Source organism: Ursus arctos, unplaced genomic scaffold (assembly GCF_023065955.2).
Source record: "Ursus arctos isolate Adak ecotype North America unplaced genomic scaffold, UrsArc2.0 scaffold_3, whole genome shotgun sequence".
In the NCBI taxonomy this organism is placed as follows: Eukaryota; Metazoa; Chordata; class Mammalia; order Carnivora; family Ursidae; genus Ursus; species Ursus arctos.
The window spans coordinates 41,744,485-41,763,990 of record NW_026622985.1 but is presented as its reverse complement, the minus strand read 5'-3'; the positions used below and the strand labels follow the sequence as shown (position 1 = coordinate 41,763,990).

Below are 19,506 nucleotides of genomic sequence, written 5' to 3'. Positions count from 1 at the left end.
TAACTTTTTTGTCTAATTGAGATGAACATTAGCACATCCATTTGTACCTGTGTTGGCTGTTAATCTGATTATTGAGGAAGCATCTTGGGTAAAGTAGCACAGAGTGCTACATGAGCCATTTTCTTTGTGCTTTTAGAATATCCATTTTCCTCGAGGTGGAGAAATGCCATCACTTTCTATCTTTAGTGGCATGGGGAAATGGTTCCCTGGCTATCTCCTTAAAGCACGTGTTGGGCTGACAAGCCCCCGACATTTCTTTCACATCATAATGTTGATTGGAGCTTTAATTTAGAACCGCAGATCGGCTTTCCTGTGTTCCACTGATTAGAAACGTCAGCTCTTTTCAACATTCATCAGGCACTCATCAGGGATTCTCAGCGCTACAGAAAAACAGTCATTCTTGACAATAAAGAGAAAACTCTGAATTGTTATGTTATATTTTTTAATCCTAACACACAATTATAATTTTGATCCAGTATGAAGTAGCAATTTTCATGCATTTTATTAAAGGCAAAACAAATGTTTGGGTTGATCATCATTTAGAATGTTTTCCATTCCCAGAGTCACTCCTCCTTTGTTTATAAGCATCAGGAAAGGGCAAGCCCGAGTTCAGCTTAATTGAACATAAAATTTTATGTTTTCAGCATGATGCTCTCTTTTCATAAAATATTTATAAGTAACTTCCAGTAATTGCAATTAAAACAGGATCATCCTAAATTTAACTCCTCTTTAAATGGAGCACTGCTAAGGACGAAGGGGAAGAAATTGAAACTGAATCCACACCACAGATGTAGTAGCCTATGGTTGATTCGAGAGGAAAGTGTTTTTTACATTAATCTTGAGAAAAAAAAAATATCGGAAAAGCAGAGCAAAGTTTTACTCAATAAAAATGGTTGCCACTACCAGCATTTTCTTTCTTCAGGTATGGCTGGAGAACTACGGAGTGGACCGAGTGCCGTGTGGACCCTTTGCTCAGTCAGCAGGACAAGAGGCGGGGCAACCAGACAGCCCTCTGTGGGGGAGGGGTCCAGACACGCGAGGTATACTGCGTGCAGGCCAATGAAAACCTCCTGTCACACTTAAACACCCACAAGGACAAAGAAGGTAAACTGTCTTCTTCTTAAGGACTTATGCATGGAGACTGAGCATGGAATCACCTTGCAGGGAGATAGATTATAGGTGATAGAGATATTTGGAACATGAATAGCCATAATTCTGTTCACATCATGGTTGATATTTACTACGGTGAACAGTAATTTAAATTTTGGTTGTAAAAAAACTTAATCCAATTCTGTCTCTGGTCAGTTCTGATTTACTGACAAGTCTGACCGCAGGCTCTGAGTCAAAATTTAGCAGGAGTAATTAATTATAAAAATAGAATAAAGCATCTTATAAATATACACATAGGATGCTCATATATATTCTAAAGTCCAGGGTTTCCTTAGATGTAAACCCTGCTTGTGAAAGAGCAGCCCCTTTTGCTGTTTATAATATGGTTGAAAAATAAAAATATTGAAAAAAGGATGGTACTGACTGAAATTGTCAATGTGAATTTAAATGAAATAAATACGGAATAAGTGTAGAATACAATAACAGTAAAAAAAAAATTAACTCAAAGGCATGACGTTTTTTAAAAACCCTTTGATTAAACCCTCTGACCTGACAGACATATCTTAGAACTTTTTTAAGTCTAAATCTTAATTTGAGGACCAGACTTGGTAAGTGTACCAAAGGATAAGTGGGTCCAGCATAGCCAATGATTAAAGTATGTATTAGTATATTAATATTGCTCTAAAATTCTAATCATTATTGGATCAAGTGTGTATTCAATTAGTTACTCTTAAGTCCGCATAAATAGGAATATTTTTAAACAATGTAATAAGCAGACCTTCTTACCTTCCCTAGATTTGAGGGATAGCAGGGCTCTTATTATTAGATCATTTAATAATTATTAGTTGCCAACAGAGTTCCAAAAATTGTGTAAGGTAGTGAGGATGGAAATATCAGTACAAATTTTGTGTCAGGAAAGTGCTCATGGTTATCATGAGGGCACAGAATATATAGTTATAATACAATATGGAATGCATTATAATTTGAGTTTTAGAATAACTGTAGGGGTATCATAGAAACAGAAACATAGAGGAAGTGGCCTATAGCTGAGTGATGACACACACATTCCATACAGCAAGTGGGTCAGGAATGCAAGAGGAAGTTTACGCCAGGGAGAGGGGACAGCGTATATTAAAGCACGCTGTTAAAGAAAAGCAAAAACAAAAGAGAAATCTTGCCAAGAAAGATGAGTATGTTGTATTTGGCAAGTTGTAAATAGGATACGGTAGTATTTCAGCAAATATGTGGGTTGGAAAGGGAAAAGAATAAGAATAAAGACCCAAAAAATGAGAATATTCAGAGAAGAAATCTGATGGAGGACTGGAAAAGAAGGGAAAGAACCAAGAGAAATGGGTGTTTCAAAAAAAAGTAAAAGATGAGAGGACTCCTCTGCCTCCCCCCAAAATGAGCGGTGCCAGTGACCAGCAATTCATGGAAATTAAACACTGAAGTTCTGCATTTGCAACTTGCAAAATTTAATTGTTTGTAGTAGCATGTCAGCTCATTTAGGAATCTAGCCTAGGGATACATTTTACTACTAATGTATCTTGAGGTTGTAAGGAAGTAGCATAAAACATGTAATGTTAGTACATTAATATTTTCTTGGCCATTTAAATGGCTACATTTTTAACACTCTTAGGTGGATTTATTATAGCAGTCCTTTCAGAGTAGTATAATTTCATTGCTAGAGGTGGATCAGATTTTAGTTTCTGAATGTCAATTATGTCCTGTGGGTTATTACTTTCAAAAGATCTTTCAGAATTCTGAATTGCAACTGGTTATTTTTTTAAATCATTTTGCCATAGAGTTTCCCTGTCACCGTCAAAGCATGGCAGAGCACCAAAAATAAAAGTTACAGCATGAAAGGAAAACAAAAAGAATATCATTGTTAAGGTGTGTCTGTTGGACTAAAGCAAATGCCAAGCAAAGATCCATGGATGTGGAAATAATCGATTTGCCAAAAATTACCATTTATCATATAAGTATATAGGAATTTGTGTCCTTTCATTTCAAATACCAAGAATACTAATAAGCTCCATATAGTCTTTTTAAAAACAGTTAATTCTCCCTAAAAATTGAAGCTCTTTTTTCCCTCAGAACTGAGGCTATATGAATTTCCCCCCAGAAGCACTTAACATTTCCCAATGGGAAACTTATTCAATATGCTAGCATCCCAAGGGTGACATGTAAAGACATAAATATGTGTGAATGGAGAATAATTAGGCAGTGGGCTGTGAGGATTGTTCACATTCTGTTTTCCTTCAATAAATGCTAAAGAATGAAAGCTTACTTTATAAAGAGAGGAAAAGTTCTCAAAATAACTTCTTCAATCAGTCCTCATAAGAAGGCATTGATTTCAAGTAATCCTGATTGTGTAACCATGAACAACCTACCCCAAGAACAATTCATATTGTAGTTAATATGAAGAACAAAGTCTACACTGTTGCTTTTATAGATTCTCACTATGTGTTCTATGAATAAATGTCTTGTTTTAACATGTAACCAAGCTATTAAAAATACCTTAACCCAAAATAAAATACTTTAACTCAAAATAAAATTTCCTGATACAGAAATACTGATACTAAATTCACATAAAATTCCTTTATTGTCTTGGCACATCACATTACACAGAAGAGTGGTAATGACCATGTTAGTACAAGGACAGGGCCACGTTAAACCCCTTAATTCGTTGGTGTATTCACTACTCTCAATAGACTCACACCACACCATAAAAATTCTCCCCCCTGGAGCTAAAATATTTGATTACCAGAAAATCAAAATATGTATTATTAAAGTAGTCACAAAGTATTATGTATTATATTTACAACTTAGTATCCTACCTATGCCAATTGAATTATATCATCAGAATATTTATTAAGTTGGTGATAGTGTCTGCTAGCAATAGGAATAATATATCTACTTTGATAGTGGAGAGTGTCCACATTTTATTCATGGACTGCTGCAGGCCATAGGTATCCCTCCTAATCCTGACAACCTTTACCCTACAGTGTTCAGGTGAACAAAATTTCCACTCCCTCAGAAGAAAGATTTGAGGAGTTTCTACTGAAAAGAATTAGTAGTAAAACTCTGGACAATTTCTGTTCAGCTGGCTGACCAGAATTCCAGCAGACTGTGAAGAATGTTCAACTTATGCTGGCATGAAATCTACCCTTATCAGAATATGGCAGGAAGAGGCCTTGCCCATCGGGAGGTTAGCAGTAGCTAGAAAGCTGATGAAAATGTTGCTGATCATTGGATGCATGAACATGAATTGATTATTTAAAGAGCTCAAAGTGAAATGAAAGTAGATTTTAGCTATGGTAATTCAAGAAATTCTTTTGATACAGATTGATGTTTTTAAATGAGGGGAACCAAGAGTGTTGGTTATAAAGCACCATGAAACTTTCTGTGATACATATTTTAGGAAACTAGAACATTCTTCTGTAGAAAACATATCAAAAAATCTGCACTGAAATCTGGATAAGGTCTGTGGGATTTGAGATTGTTAAGAAAAACAGCCTGGATAATGAGGCTGTATGATGACATATAAGAAGATAAGCCAGCAGAAAGTTTGGACAATCAGTGGAAAGATGGATGGAAGGATGGTTGAACTGTGAATGGGTAGACAGATGAAGAAAGAGTTCTTATTTTCCATGTTCTGCAAAGAAACAGGGAGATAAAATAGTCACCATTTCTAAGTGGAATGCAGATTATTTACAATTACAGTTGTTTATCTATGGTTTCCACAAACTAGCCCACTTTAGTCAAAGCTATTTTGGGGGGGAAAAAAGGCTATGCTTATGGTGCTGTTTCCCTGTTATTTCAGAAAGTAAATATCAGAGTACGTCGAAGTCTAGTGCTGCACCTTTCCTATCCATCACTTTTGAAATAACAGGTAGGTGAGAACATTTTACATGCCATTTCAATCAGAAATATGTTCAGAGATTCTCTGTACATTTCCTGAGATAATCCTTACACCATCTAGGAAAGATAGTGGTTTACTTTTACTTTCTACTTTTCTAGAAATGTATCAAAGCTGACCCCTGAGATAGAAGTGCTTTCCTGTTTCTTGACTTTCTACAGCATCATTATCTAGATGTAAATTACAGAAAAACAAAAAAGATTTTTAAATTTACCAACTTAAAAATGTCACTAGGATACCATAATTATATATACAGATATATAAAATTTGGTTATGAACACTTTTGTTGAGATAAATTAATGAAAGTATGAACACTTTTCATAATTTATTGTATTTCTAAATATATCAGTTTGTGCTCTACTAATCTTAATAAGGTAAATGAGAAAGGAACTAAATCACACCATGGCTACCTTTTAGAGACAGCCTGCAAGGATGCAGTGGAATGTAAAAAGCACTGTGATAACAATTATAGAATAATTAAAACATAGGAAATCCCTGAAAAAGTCAGATACTTCTTGGAAATTACTTCTCAGGATATTTTGTAGGAGAGAAAGACTGTTAACCCTATGAAATTTGTGATGAGTAGATTACAAAACAGAAAGTGAGATGCCAAGAGGTGTCAGCTGCTGGGAAAGGAGCTAATAAAAATTTAACATGCTGGGAATTAGATTAAGCTGGTCAGTGGTCTACCCTCAAGGTAACTTAGAATTTTTAGTAGAGCAAGAGCTTACTAATGAGATATCAAGAAGTATTCAACCAAAAAAACAATCAAAAATATATATATATATATATAAAATGAGATAGTTTGGAAGCCATGCAGACATGAAAAAGGCCTTATAATACCTTTGACTTAGTCGACATTTAACAAACGTTTGTTGTTTGACATGTTTATTCTCCCCTTTGTAAAATGCTTAAACATTTCAAATGCATTTTAAAAATTATTTATTTCAGCAGGGGGCTATATTCACAAACACCTGAATAAACAATTATTCACACCTCTGACTTTGAATAAAGGAAACATGATCTAGTTGTTAGATCAAATGAGGAAAGTCAAAATTCAGGCACTATGCTTCAGTTCGTCCACTCATTTAAGAGAACGTGTTTTATATATCTTATTTCTCTTTTCTATTTACCTAATAGCTTAAAAACCTCTTTTGAATTTTCATCTTGAAGCTACTTTCAAAAGAACCCTAGACAGATAATCAGGAAACCTCATTTTCATTTCTGCTTGGCCTGGTGTCCTTATGTGCATTATTTAACTTTATTTGCCTAAAAATACCTATTAAATGATTCTTCTGTTCCATTTCCAGTAATATGGCGGATTAGAATAGCTGAAAATCATCCCTTACAAAACATCTAGACAGGCAGGATACAGTATTATTTTAAATGCTTTTAAGTGCAGAACTGAGGTCTTGATTAACTAAATGATTTCCCAAAACAAACCAAGAAGGTTGAGCTTTCCGTGGTCGCCCTCAGTCAGTAATGGTACATACGCGGGAGGGTTACACATTACGGGGATTTAGGGGGAATGACGCCGATAAGGCGTATGATGTGAAACTTTTAGCCAAAAAAAGAATACAAGCAGAAATACTGCTTTATTTCATCAATCATAAAGGGTTATCGCACCAACAAATGAGTAGAGAAACTCAATTTACCTATAGAGAATAAGAACAAGGAAGCAGGTCAGCCTCAACATCAGTCTGAACAAACGTCTCCTAGGAATTCAGCTATGGGCCTGTACTCAGTACTTGTTAGTTAAGTTTCAAATTGATGGTACTTGCATGAGTCCAAAGACCACAAAGCTGAGAAATTAATGCAAGAAATGGCATCAGTGGTACTACCGGATTGCCTGACATAAGGAAAAGCAAAAACTCTGAAGATGGGAATACCTTAAAGTGAGCCACAGCATTTCCCCAGATAAACTGTACCATCAAAACTGCAAACTACATGAGGAAAAATAATCCATTTTAAACAGGATTTAAAATATCTAACAAACATTAAGATTATACTCACAATGTTGGAAATATTGGAAATAGCAGTTAGAGACCATAAAAGATAAATGCTAGAACTTACTAAAGATGTAAAGGGAAGAATTAAAACATTAAATATAATGAGTCTCAATCAAAAAGGACCAGATTAAAAAAAAAAAGAAAGAAAAAAAAAGTTCTAGAACTGAAAAAGTGCTTTTACTGGAAATAAATAAATGGGTAGATTAGACAGACTGAGCTCAACAGTTGTTAATAAGCTCAAGAAAATGTAAGGAAATTATTCAAAATGCAACACTGAAAATAGGAGTTAAGAATACAAGTGAAATAAGTCATGCAGAATTAAACAAGAAGGTTCAGAGTAAGAGAATGTATAGAAAAGATGAGTTTTCTAGATTTGATGAAAGACAAGAATGTACAAAATCGAGAAGGAATTTCCAAGCAGTATGATAATATATGCACGCTTAGATATGGTATAGGGAGATTTCAGTTCATCAACCATATGAGGACAAAGTAAAAGGAATAAAGAAAAGGACAGAAATTAAAGAGAAATTAAAAAATTTATAGTGAAATTCTCAAAAGCTGCAAAAAAGCAAAATAACAAAAACGGTATGTTGAAAGTACTGAGAGAAAAATAAATGTCAACTTAGAATTATTTATCCAGCTACCTACGGTTAAAAACTATGGACAAAATTAAGACAAAAGTGAAAGGGTTTTACCTCTATTAAGCCCTCACTGAAAGAGCTCCTAAATGATAATGTTTAAGATGAAGGAAATTGAAACCAGAATCAGAAGAATTCAAGATGTGCAAAGAATTTGATAGACATCTGGGTGATCTAAATAAGTCTAGATATGATGAAGCAATATTAATACATGACTAAAACACTGTACAGTTAGTTGATGAACAGCAGTAATCTATGACAGAAGGAAATGATAAGGAGTATATTTTGGGGTAGAGATATTGAGCACCCTTATATTTTTAGTAAGTCATTATGCACTTTAAAAATGTGAGAATACTTATAAAGTAAAGATATAATTATTAATATTATAGTTATATAATCATATATTATAAGATGTATATCTTCTTCCATGCAACAAAGGAAATAAAAGGGGCTTAATAGAGTTCAATCAATTCAATAAAAATAAGATGCTAAATCAGAGAAAACTCATTGTTTTCTTACAGAGATGATCTTATTAAGATCCAACAAAGAAGAGAAAAAATCTAGAAATCTGACTTCTGTATGTCAGAGTCAAAGGTTATTACAGACAATTATTTTGTTTTAGTTATTACTGCATCTATGACACCAACCAACTGTATTATGAAGTGTTCACAGTGATCAAACTAAGAGTGTAGATTAATCAGTCCACACATTCACCATTGCTGGCAAATAGGTAAACACACAAACTACATGTGATGTATTTCCCAGGCAATACTGCAATCTGTACATATAAAGTGCAGCTGAAATTTTTATTTTCTCCAGGAAATAGTGTTAAGATTGACTTAAATCATATATGTGTGCGATGTCAAAACTATTCAGGAGATTGGATGGTTTTATCAATTAAATGGATAATTTTATTATCCAGAAAATTTTCTTGGATAATCAAAAATGTCCAGAATGTTCTCTAGTATTTTTAGAGTGAAGGATAATCTCCAGAAACATAAAACTCAATAAAAATTATGTTGCTAAAGTGATACTGTTCAATGAAGCGTGAGTGTGATGGCAAACTTTCAAAACTGAAGGAGAGAAACTTCTGAAAGTTCATGTTTAACCTTTCTCCCTTTCTGTCATTCATTTTTCCCAATTTGCCAATGGGAAAGATGCATGACATGGGCATTATTGCCTAGGCAAAGGTAGTCATGTCAAAGGATTTATTACCTAGAAAGGATAAAATTTATGACCTATGTTGGTGTCTTGAACAAAGTCATAGATGGTATGCTGATAAAATATGTTAAGTAATATTATGCTAACAAGGATAAAACATTGGAAAATAATTTTTATGACACAAAGAGATGTTAATAGGCTAGAAACAATGGAATTTCTCCAGCAGCATGAAGTCTAATGAAATCCTTAAAATACCTAAACTTAAGTCCCAAATGCTCAGTCTACAAGAAACAATAGAAATAACAATGATGATAACAGTGACAATATTGATTGAATTTATTAAGACATTATGTTAATTATTTGGTTGCTGCAAAGGTTAAATGCTTAATGTGGAAAACACAGTTGAAATCAGTGACTTAATGTTAAACTCATTCTGTGTCCCTTCTCCAAAGTGTTAATCTTCTCAATATCAGTCACAATCTGATTGATCAAGTGCTGCAGATTTGGATATCTCACTTGGTATTCCTTCATTCACTCAGTAAATACCTACTGAGCAATTATTAAGTTGCATCACCGATTTAAATGTTGAAGATAGAATGTTTAAAAAAAAGCAGCCTTCATCCCTCTCCTCAGGGAGCTTATAGCCTAATCATAACCTTGTAACTATAATTTTATTTACTGGGATTTCAAAACTGACCCTTCACAAGGCTGACATGGAGAGACTTCTACAGACAGACCAGTTTGAGATTCTTCAATTAAGCCCTGAAGGAACATTACAACCATGGTCCATCCTTAATAAAGAACCTTCATCCTGTTCACTGGGTGAATTATTTTTCTGGAAAGTATATATCCTCAGAATGTAGTTTAAGTATCACCTGGATGCTTTAAGAAAATGCAAAAATTCCCAGATGTTATCCACTGAGATTGTGATTCTGTAAGTCTGGAATGGGTTTAGGAATCTCTGTCTTTTTTATAAGCACCATTGTGATTATAATCAGGAGTTGATTTTACCATAAAGCTCAGGAGAACCCTTTTAAAAGCCTTTCTGAAACTAAAGGAGAGACTGGGGCAGGGGTTAGGAAGGGGTAAGGAAGCTCCAGATTTTCTAAGCCTCAAAGCTTATATAATTTAAGGGACCCTTATTATTATAAAAGAAAAAAAAAATTAAAAAGCAAAATTCCAAATACAAAATCACTAAGATCTCTGCCAGAGGGAACTGTGCATGAGAAGGGTCCTTTAACCTCTAGGCTTCCTGGGCTTCTCCATGAATCTGTCCCAAATTCTAACATAGATTTTTGGCCTCTATTAGATCCAAAGAGAATCACTGCCTTAAGATGAGACACAGAACCAAAGGCATGCATGTCCAGAAAACGGGATTTCCACAGTTCTGGAGGTCAGACTGGGGAGGACGGGGTACCTAGGAAAAGTCACTGTATGTCTTCCGAAGTGAAGTAGAACGTTTAATTCTAACACTGGTCTTATTTTCACTCATCAAGCCTAGTTTTAGCTTCCTGAGCGGCAAATCCTTAGAAAACCACGAACTAAACCTTGCTGGTAGTTAAGCTAGGAAATCGTGGAGAGGAAGAACACCTAACACTCTCGGATACTGTTTCATCTCACTTCATACCTGTAACCCCAGATGGAACGAAGCCATGGCTGTTCATGAAGGACCTTCCATTAATGAAAGGAAGATGGTGGATAAAATGTCACATAACCTGACACTGTGAAGTGACTCTAGTACATGAGCTTTTTGTAACCCTTAAGCACTTATTTCTCTGAGTCCGTTGTAGATGAATGATAGCACCAGAAGGAATTTTGAAACGAGCACTCAGGGGTGCGCACTGGTGAATGAATAGCATTTTTTTTTTTTTCAGAGGCACATTCCTGCTCTCTAAGAATGTAAAAGAAATGGTTTGTGGCTGACTGTTGCCTGCCTTGCTGATGATTGCTCAATAGGGAGTAGCTACTCTCACCAGTGTTAACAGAGGAGTACAAACTACATTGTGGAACTCATTAATATTTATTCCTTCTAAAAGCAATGGGCAATAAAAAGGGAAATAAACCAGGGAGAATAGCAGTGGGAAAAGGAAGCCATGACAACAGATTCATCTTGGAAAGGTTTCACCATTTATTGTCCACAAAAATACACTCGAAATACACGATCCGTATTGTTATATTAGTAAACTGGAGTCCACTAAAAATAACCTCTTATTGGGCGAAGTCATTTATGAAAAAAATTGTGTATTGAATGTAATTCAAGAATTCAAAGTAATCATCCATATTCTTATAATTATATGCATTTGAGGTACTTTACGATTTCACATTTTTGATATTCATCAAAGCTACATGTTCTCAGTGTCACCGTCTGGCCTCTATCTGCCTATACACACGGACTCTCTCTAAGGACTTTCTCTAATCTCTAAGGATTACCTGTCTGTTGTAGCAGAGACCAGTAGGCATCTCTGCCATCTCTGTCATTTTTTTCTTGATGCTCCTCTACTTCCTGCAGTAAAAGCCCTTCAGCCATTGTCCCCAAATATCTCTTCCTATTTCAAATAATCTTTTTCACACTGTAAGGCCTCAGTGATCTCTCTTCACCCAAAGCCGAAAGCCTTCTCAAACTATATTACAAAATTTACCACTTGATTACGTATTATTCTATTATTTTACTTTTCTCTCATGAATCTTTATGCCAACCCCCCAATATTTCAAGCTTCTGAGGAGGGCATTGTGTTTTTCCCCTCCTAAATTTTAGCATTAATATCCATCATTCTTACCAGAGGTCTGGGTACATTTGCTGATTGTGTTATTTAGAAATATTGTAAGACCGAGAAAACCCTTCAGTCAGAGGATCTTGACTTCCTGGGCATCTGATTCATAGAGTTTCATTTCAGAATCATCTCTATGTCTCACCAACTTCATTCTTTTCCTCCTTTGTTTTCCTGTCCTCCACAGAGGCCTAATGAGAACATATATAAAACACATCCTAGCATAAAGCCTTGCACTTATTATTTGCCAAAATGAATATTCATCGCTTTTGTTTATGTCTTTACTTTTCTGGTTAATTTGAGAAAAAGGGAGAGATATTTTAAATAGTTTTACTCTAAACCTTTTACATGTAGTTAAGGCCTAATGGTATTGCAGCCTTGCTAGTTGAGAAACATAACCGAGGATGTATCATTCATGGAGTCTCTTTACGATATGTCCCAAGATCCTGAGGTGTGCTTACATTATCTATGAAATTGCTCCTTTCTTGTAAAGAGTAGTCTTTATTTGTATTAGTCCAAACTAAAAAGAAATATAATTTTACTGTTAGAGTTATGAGAGGCAGAATATTTATAGCTTCCCTTACTTTGTGACGCTGAATCCTTTACAAGTTTAAGCAGCACTCCATTGCTCAAGGATTCTGAAGGAAATGCTTGCAGGAACCCTGGGATTGTTTGCTCTAAAAAGAACACTTTCACCATTGCTCAACCTGAGAAGGCCACCCTAGTCTGTCTGCCCCTTACATTACACAGGATTCCTAGGCATCTAAAACCACATTGGTCAGGCAGCGTTATGCCTTGGAGAACTTAACTCTTCTTGACCAAATAATATTAACAATAATATGGAGATGAAGAAAGAATAATTTTTAGAAAAGTCATTGTTTTACATGTTCTTAGCTAGGGCTGATTAGAAAGGCTTGGATCAATTAAGCTGATTAGAAAGGCTTGGATCAATTAAGTACCTACGTCCTGAGAAATTTCTAAAAGTACTTTGAAATAAAATCCTGTTTTTCACTAAGAAAGCTGTTGATCCATTTCTCACTGTCTTCCAAATATATATCCATAGCAAAGAGGTAAGAAAAGGAACTAACATTTTGTGATAGATAATATCTTTCCATTAATACATGACTAAATGGATAATTAGAGAATAATTTTCCTAGACAAACAAAAATAGTAAGTGATGGAGGATGGACTCAAAGCCTTTTTTTGTTTGTTTGTTTGGTTGGTTGGTTGATTGGTTGGTTGGTTGTTGGTTTTAGTTTTTTGTTTTTGTCTTTTACTCCATATTAGTTCCCTGCCCTTTGAGTTTGCTTCAGAGTAAATGGCTGTGTATAATTACTGTCCACAACTTTATCAAAATCACAGAAGTAAGTGGATTATATTATCTGATGTTATCTCTATTACAAAAATAAATAAAATGCCATAGAGACCTACCTCTAATAACAGAAAATTGAATGAAAATGAAACAATTTAAGCCTTTTTAGGATTCATCTCAAAGTTTATTCCTGAGATGGTTCTATAAGGTCAATGCAGATTCTTGTCAATGGTTATTTGAACCAGTATTATACTGAATTGTATGAAATTACTATCTTTGTAGGTCAAGACCTGTAGTCTAGTGGCAATTTCATATGGTTCAGCTGAATACGTGCCTTTATGGTTTTGTATCGTCACCTGGTGTGATCTACTCTTTGTCCCAGACTTTCCACTGTCAGAATTAAGCCTGCAGCTGCTGGCTATGAATTACAGTCAGTGTTTTCACATGAACAGTATGCATTTGTGCTGTGTGTAGTATGCTTTAGAGAGAGTAATGATTGTCTTCTATAAAAATATGTAGATTTCCCCATAGTAGATACCCTTTTGGGAAAATAGCTCATATTGATGGTTTGGGAGTGACTTGAATTCATCAAGAAGCTTTTATTCTATGCATAGTTAGAAAAGAAATCTCCTGCATTCAGTGATGTTATTATTTTAATAGTTACCTATGCCCCATATTGTTTTATGTAAGTACTTAACAATAAAAGGAGATAAAGTGATTTTAGGGATAAATGGATGAATAATATGGGGCAAAAGAAAAATGCTGGTAGGTGAATGCCAGTAATGAATATAATAAAGAAAATGTACAAAATACATGCCATAAGATCCTGTGATTCTCTTAAAGTAGGACCACAAGTTTTGGCTCTAAGCTTATAATAGCCATGCAAAGAGGAATTCTACAGTAATTGTGAAATTCACAGTGTCCATTGGACAATAGAAAGCATTCGCAAAGGAAAAGCACAACAATTTCTGTGTTAGAGTCAGAAAGAAAATTCACCAGTAGGCCTTCATAAAGAGGACACTGTAACTATATTTAATTTCAGCCTCATTAACATTTTTACGAGAAACGCCACAACGAATTTTATACAGAAGCTTTTTCTTAAAGCAGTTTTCCTCAATGTAGGCCATTAGCTTAAATATGGAAGCGTAACTTAGGAAAGGCAAATCAGTGGGGGTTGATGTGATATAGTACAGATTTATAGGTCTCTGGAAATGAGATAACCCAGGGATAGAGTTGAGAATATCTAAATGAATGGATGTACAGCTGTTCCCTCAGGCAACTCTCCTTCGGGCTTTGATAGATATTGAGAGTCAGAGAGTTCCCTTATATCCCCTGACACAAGGATCTGGAGTACTGCTATTTTGGTTTCTATTTAGGTGCAGCTAAATGCAGAGACACATTTTCCAGTCATCATCTAGGTGAGGATACGATTAGCATCCTTAAAGGAAAATCGAAATGCTTGACAAAGACATAAACTTGAATAAAATATTATCTTACTTTGAACAGATGAGTCCACACTTAACTAGATACAGGGCAAAGAAAAATTTTAGGCACAGATAAAGGAAAATCAAATGTCATAAATCTATTCCATAGCTTATAAGCCATGGCAAAACTCTGAAACACGTACAAGGGAGATCTACCTTCAACAATAATGCCATCTCTTAGAAGAAGCAATTTACCTTTCCAACATCTTCTTCAAGATAAAATGACTCCCAATAATAAATCTATGGAGTTAAATGAGTTAACTTGAAGTAATAATGATAATATATGAAAATTATGTGAGACATTATTCTCTTTTATATTTATTTGCTTATTAGACCCTTACTGCAAGTCTATGAAGTAAGTACTATATTTATATAATGTTGAGGTACAGAGAAATTAAACAATTTTACCAAGACATTTAGCTAGTAAATATCATAATCAGGATTGTGGATCAAAATGTCTGGCTCCTGAACTTGTGATTTTAACCATTGTGCCATTGAGTTAGGGTTATTAATTGTAAGCCAGTTTAATGTTTCACAAAAAGTGAACTCCTCTCTAAGTGATACCGGCTTTATTTATTTATTTTTAAATATTTTATTTTATTTGACAGAGCGAGAGAGCACAAGCAGGGGAAGCAGGGGGAGCAGTAGAGGGAGAGGGAGAAGCAGGCTCCCCACTGAACAGGGAACCTGATGTGGGGTTCGATCCCAGGACCCTCAGATCATGACCTGAGCCGAAGGCAGACACTTAGATCTGAGCCACAGAGGCACCCCCGTGATACTGGCTTTGGAATGTGTGCCTTCTTTTAAATAGCAGTTAGGTCTCTGAGCCAATGGTCTATTAAGGTTATTCCTATTTAATGATAATAAAACTACACATGTATGAAAATGCCTGTGTTTCAACTTTATATGGCAGAAAATCATTCATTTATTAGACCAATGTTTACTGAATGCCTTCTATGTGTAAACACTGTTTAAATGCTAAAAATTGAGATGTGAATAACACAGACAAGATTCCTTCTGTCACAGAGTTTATATTTTATGGAAAGGGACTGTAAGCAAAGAAATAAAATAAGTAAACAAGAAATTATCAGGTAGCAATAAGTACTATGCAAAGGATTAAAATAGGGTGATGTGAGAGACAGTGACTGGGGAGTGATATTATTTGGATCTCCAGGGTATTTACCTTCCCAAATTTATGTATCTAGCCCAAACTTCTCCTCCGAGGAGAAAGCTCATATATTCATCTTTCTATTTGACATCTTGAATCATAACACTCAGGTATGCTTATCACCCCCCACACACACTCTTGTAATGGCAAAATAAATAAAAGTTTTAAAACAACATCAGAGTGCATATATCTGAATAGTTCAAGCTGCATGATATTTTGAATAGCTGTGTTAATATAAATCCCTTAAAGCTACTTAGGGGAAAAAATATCACTCACAAAATAGGCAATATATAACAAGTGTTCACTGAATAAATGAATAAATGGATTTAGTAATGACCCCCAAGAGTTGATACATATGATTACCAATTACTGTTACGCTGCAAAATTTCTTCTTCTAATAGCCAGAGAGATGAAAGTTCTAAGACATGTATTTAGAAATACATCACAAAACCTGTAAATAATAAGCCTAAGTAAGTACTTTAAATCTTTAGAAAACGAAACATATTGTTAGGCTTCTGCTTCCAGCCATAATCAAGTAACTGGAACTCTCTCAATAAGAATAACTATAAAATTGGACAAAATATGCAAAGCAACTATTTTTAGACATGAAACAGCAAGCAGCAGTAGACTGTGATCACAGTTGTGAGGTACTCAATCACCCTGGTCTTCTACTGGAGGCTCTTTCCTGACACAGAGAAGGAAAAATGAAGCAGGCTTTGTATCAAGTCTTGTTGAACCAAGGAGTCCAACGTCTGATTTCTGGACTGCTGAAGTGACTGGAAATTTCAGGACAGGGTAGAGAGAAGGGCGTTCTGCATTGGAGGGAATGGGGCAGAGTCTGGGAGTCTATGTGGGGATACATCATAGGTCCTTGGCTGGGCTACATGTGTGTGGAATTAAACTCTGTAAAGTCTAGCAGAAGACCTGTGCTACAAGGCAGGGGCTGAAAGGTGATAGTATAGGTAGTGCCATTCTGGGAGTTGTCAGAGTTCCAGCCCCACAAGTGTGCAGAATTTTTGCTAAGTACCTCGGGTTCTGAAAGACCATGGCTTCAGAATAAGGACCACACTGTTACAACAAAGTTCAAATCTGAACCAAACAAGCTTTAATCCAAATGAAACCAAACCTGTAAGGACCAAGAGGATTTTTTAGCAATTTAACTGTGTGACAGAACAAAACTTATTAAGGAAGATGTAAAATAGAAAAAAAAATTAAAAAGAAAGATAACGTAATCCAGACTCTACAACATGCCATTCATGAAGTCCAGTGATTTAAAAGTTACTTCATGTGCAAAGAAGTAGAAAAAAGTGACCCATTATCAAGAATAAAGCAGCCAGTAGAAAATACCTTAAGATGACCCAGATTTTAGAATTAGCAAGCAAGAACTTAAACTATTATATGTATATTAAAGGATAAGACTGTCTTGGGACGTGAACAGATGGACGTTTGAGGAAATAGACATTATAAAAATATAGAACTTCAAGTATATAAAAAAATCTATAATAAAAAATTTATTGACTTGGCTTAACAATTGGGGGTTGCAAAAGAAAGGCTAAATCAACTTGAAGTCAGATCAGTAGAAGTTATTGGATCTGAAGAACAAAAGAGGTAGGAAACTAAGGGTGGAAAAGGTGAACAGACTCAGTGACTGGTGAGATAATATTAAGGTATTAATGATATTAGAAGAGAGAGTCTAATCGAACAGAAAACCTGTGTGAAGAAATAATGGCCAAAAAATCCCTCATATTTGTTGAAAAATAAACTAACAAGTTACAGATTTAGGAAACTCAGCAAACCCCAAACAGAATAAATACAAAGACAATAACAGCAAAAATACATTATGCTCAAATTGTTGTATTAAGATGGAGTATTTTTAAAGCAGCGAAAGGAAAAATCACATGATGTATATTGTGAATAAAGATAACAAATGGTACAATAGCACCAAAAACCATACGTTACCTTGGAATTAACTTAACCAGAGACGTAAAGGACCTTTATTCTAGAAACTATAAATCACTCTTAAAAGACATTGAGGAAGACATAAAAAGATGGAAAGATATTCCATGCTCATGGATCGGAAGAATTAACATAGTTAAAATGTCCATGCTACCCAGAGCAATCTACACTTTCAATGCTATCCCGATCAAAATACCGAGAACGTTTTTCAAAGAACTGGAACAAATAGTCCTTAAATTTGTATGGAACCAGAAAAGACCCCGAATCTCCAAGGAACTGTTGAAAAGGAAAAACAAAGCTGGGGGCATCACAATGCCGGATTTCGAGCTGTACTACAAAGCTGTGATCACAAAGACAGCATGGTACTGGCACAAAAACAGACACATAGACCAATGGAACAGAATAGAGAGCCCAGAAATGGACCCTCAGCTCTTTGGGCAACTAATATTTGATAAAGCAGGAAAAAACATCTGGTGGGAAAAAGACAGTCTCTTCAATAAATGGTGCTGGGAAAATTGGACAGCTACGTGCAAAAGAATGAAACTTGACCACTATCTCACACCATACACAAAAATAAACTCCAAATGGATGAAAGACCTCGATGTGAGACAGGAATCCATCAAAATTCTAGAGGAGAACATAGGCAGCAACCTCTACGACATCAGCCTAAGCAACCTTTTTCATGACACATCCCCAAAGGCAAAAGAAACAAAAGATAAAATGAATTTATGGGACTTCATCAAGATTAAAAGTTTCTGCACATCCAAGGAAACAGTCAGAAAAACTAAGAGGCAGCCCACGGAATGGGAGAAGATATTTGCAAATGACACTACAGATAAAGGACTGGTATCCAAGATCTACAAAGAACTTCTCAAACTCAATACACGAGAAACAAATAAACAAATCAAAAAATGGGCAGAAGATATGAACAGACACTTTTCCAATGAAGACATACAAATGGCTAACAGACACATGAAAAAATGTTCAAAATCATTAGCCATCAAGGAAATTCAAATCAAAACCACACTGAGATACCACCTTACGCCAGTTAGAATGGCAAAAATAGACAAGGCAAGAAACAACAATTGTTGGAGAGGATGTGGAGAAAGGGGATCCCTCCTACATTGTTGGTGGGAATGCAAGTTGGTACAGCCACTCTGGAAAACCGTGTGGAGATCCCTTAAAAAGTTAAAAATTGAGCTACCCTATGATCCAGCCATTGCACTACTGGGTGTTTACCCCAAAGATACAGACGTAGTGAAGAGAAGGGCCATATGCACCCCAATGTTCATAGCAGCAATGTCCACAATAGCTAAATCGTGGAAGGAGCCGAGATGCCCTTCAACAGATGACTGGATTAAGAAGTTGTGGTCCATATATACAATGGAATATTACTCAGCAATCAGAAAGAATGAGTTCTCAACATTTGCTACAACATGGACGGCACTGGAGGAGATAATGCTTAGTGAAATAAGTCAAGCAGAGAAAGACAACTATCATATGATTTCTCTCATCTATGGAACATAAGAACTAGAATGATCAGTAGGGGAAGAAAGGGATAAAGAAAGGGGGCGTAATCAGAAGGGGGAATGAAACATGAGAGACTATGGACTATGAGAAACAAACTGAGGGCTACAGAGGGGAGGGGGGTGGGGGAATGGGATAGACCGGTGATGGGTAGTAAGGAGGGCACATATTGCATGGTGCACTGGGTGTTATACACAACTAATGAATCATCGAGCCTTACATCGAAAACCGGGGATGTACTGTATGGTGACTAACATAATATAATAAAAAATCATTATTAATAAAAAAAAATAAAATAAAATAAAGATAACAAATGGGCATTGAAATCTCTTTGGAGACAATGATTAGGCCATAAAACAATGAAACAATGTCTTCAGTGGAAAACAATTGTCAGATTTCTATAGCTGGTGAATATATTTGTTAACCATAGGTATGACAAACTAACATCTTC

At 35.4% G+C, this 19,506-nt stretch overlaps 1 protein-coding gene across 1 annotated transcript in view; it reads left to right on the top strand.

Annotated features, from left to right (window-relative positions):
* Positions 1–19,506, top strand: part of THSD7A (thrombospondin type 1 domain containing 7A) — a 426,859-nt gene that overhangs the window by 222,485 nt on the left and 184,868 nt on the right. Inside the window, exon 4 of the mRNA XM_026506586.4 lies at positions 923–1,104. Coding sequence (XP_026362371.2) covers positions 923–1,104 — 182 coding nt within the window. The remainder of the gene's footprint in view (positions 1–922; positions 1,105–19,506) is intronic.